Source organism: Neomonachus schauinslandi, chromosome 6, assembly GCF_002201575.2.
Source record: "Neomonachus schauinslandi chromosome 6, ASM220157v2, whole genome shotgun sequence".
Taxonomy (NCBI): domain Eukaryota; kingdom Metazoa; phylum Chordata; class Mammalia; order Carnivora; family Phocidae; genus Neomonachus; species Neomonachus schauinslandi.
The window spans coordinates 154,576,785-154,578,450 of NC_058408.1; the positions used below are offsets into that span (position 1 = coordinate 154,576,785).

At 63.6% G+C, this 1,666-nt stretch overlaps 1 protein-coding gene across 1 annotated transcript; it reads left to right on the top strand.

The window, feature by feature from the left end:
* Positions 1–346: 346 nt before the first annotated feature.
* On the top strand, positions 347–1,338 carry LOC110578792 (olfactory receptor 287-like). Its single transcript, XM_021688353.1, is given in 4 exon segments — positions 347–416; positions 419–1,019; positions 1,021–1,289; positions 1,292–1,338. Coding segments are annotated over 4 exon segments (987 nt in total).
* The last annotated feature ends 328 nt before the right edge of the window (positions 1,339–1,666 follow it).

Sequence of the window (1,666 nt, forward strand, 5' to 3'; positions counted from 1 at the left end):
GAGTAAGCACCCCCCCAGGTGACAAGGAGTCTAGAATGAGGACGTGCCCCCCCATGGCAAAGAGTCTAGAATGAGGAGATGTTCCCCCTCCCCAGGTGGCAAGCAACTGATAACCTGGGTCCAGTCTCCTTCTGAGCGACTTCCCGAAGAGGGCAATGTCCATGGTCTACTCGCTGGCTCCCACAGGGACTCTAGGCCTGGCTGGAGTCCTGGGATAGAGACAAGGTGAGTAGAACCCCAAGAGGGGGGCCAGGGCCGTCCCCTCTGTTCCTGGGCCTCCAGTGGGCACTTGGGGTGGGAGGTCCCTCTTACTGGCCTGCAGTGATCTGTGTCCCAACAGAGCCTCATGGCCTGGGGCGGCAGCCAGAACCTCTCCACGCAGGGGCTGTTCATCCTGCTGGGCTTCCCGGGCTGCAGGGCCTGCACGTGGGGCTCTTCCTCCTCTTCCTGGTCATACACGTGCTTACGGTGGTCGGCAACCTGGCCACCATCTCCCTGGTCGGGGCGCACCGGCCCCTGCAGACGCCCATGTACTTCCTCCTCTGCAACCTCTCCTTCCTGGAGATCTGGTTCACCGCGGCCTGTGTGCCCAAGACCTGGCCACGTTCGCCCCGCGCAGCGGGCCGTCTCCTTCACCGGCCGAGCGCGCAGATGTCCTTCGTCGTCTCGCTGGGCTGCACCGAGTACTTCCTGCTGGCTGCCGTGCCTTACGACCGCCGCCCGGCCATCTGCCTGCCACCGCGCTACAGCAGCCTCAGGACCCCCGGCCTCTCCGCCCGCCTCGCTCTGGGCTCCCGGCTGGGCGCCTTCTCCACCGTCACCGTGCCGGCCACCCTCTCCGCCCGCCTCGCTCTGGGCTCCCGGCTGTGCGCCTTCTCCACCGTCTCCGTGCCGGCCACCCTCTCCGCCCGCCTCTCCTCCTGCGGCTCCCGCCTTATCAACCACTTCTGGGACATCGCGCCCTGCGTCATGCTGTCCTGCAGCGACACGCGCGCCGTGGAGCTGGCGTCCTTCGGCGTCCCTCCTCCTCATCCTGGGCTCCTGCTTCATCCCGCTGGTCTCCGATGCCTACGTCGTCGGCAGCGTCTTCAGGATTCGCTCCGCCGCCGGTGGGCACAGAGCCTTTTTCACCTGTTCCTCCCACCTCATGGTGGTCCTCATCTGGCATGGCTCCAGCATCTTCCTGCTTGTGAGGACCTCAGTGGAGAGCTGGCTGGACCTGACCAAGGCCGTCACAGTGCTTAACACTGTTGTCACCCCGGTGCTGAATCCCTTCATATACACCCTGAGGAAAAGGACATCAAGGCGGCTCTGTGGAGGTGGGTGCAGGGGATGTGAGCCCCTGGGAAAGCACCCAGCAAGACTGGGACATCTGACTGTCCCCTCTGTGGGAGCCAGTTCTCAGCATCATTCTCTCTGCATGGACTGAAAACAGCACCCTGATATCGCAGCGTGGTCCGGGGCTCTTGGGTGGCAGGGGGCTTTGGGCTGGGTGCTTGGCAGTGTGGAGGAGCTCCCCCAGCCCATCCTGGCCTCAGGGAGTTTCCCCCTGTCTCACAGGCCTTGCCTAGGGTGCTCAGCCCCTGGAGTTCCAAACCCAGATTCTGGAAGAGAAATGGGGTCCTAAGAAGCACTATATGTACTTCAGATACTGACTGCCCACCAA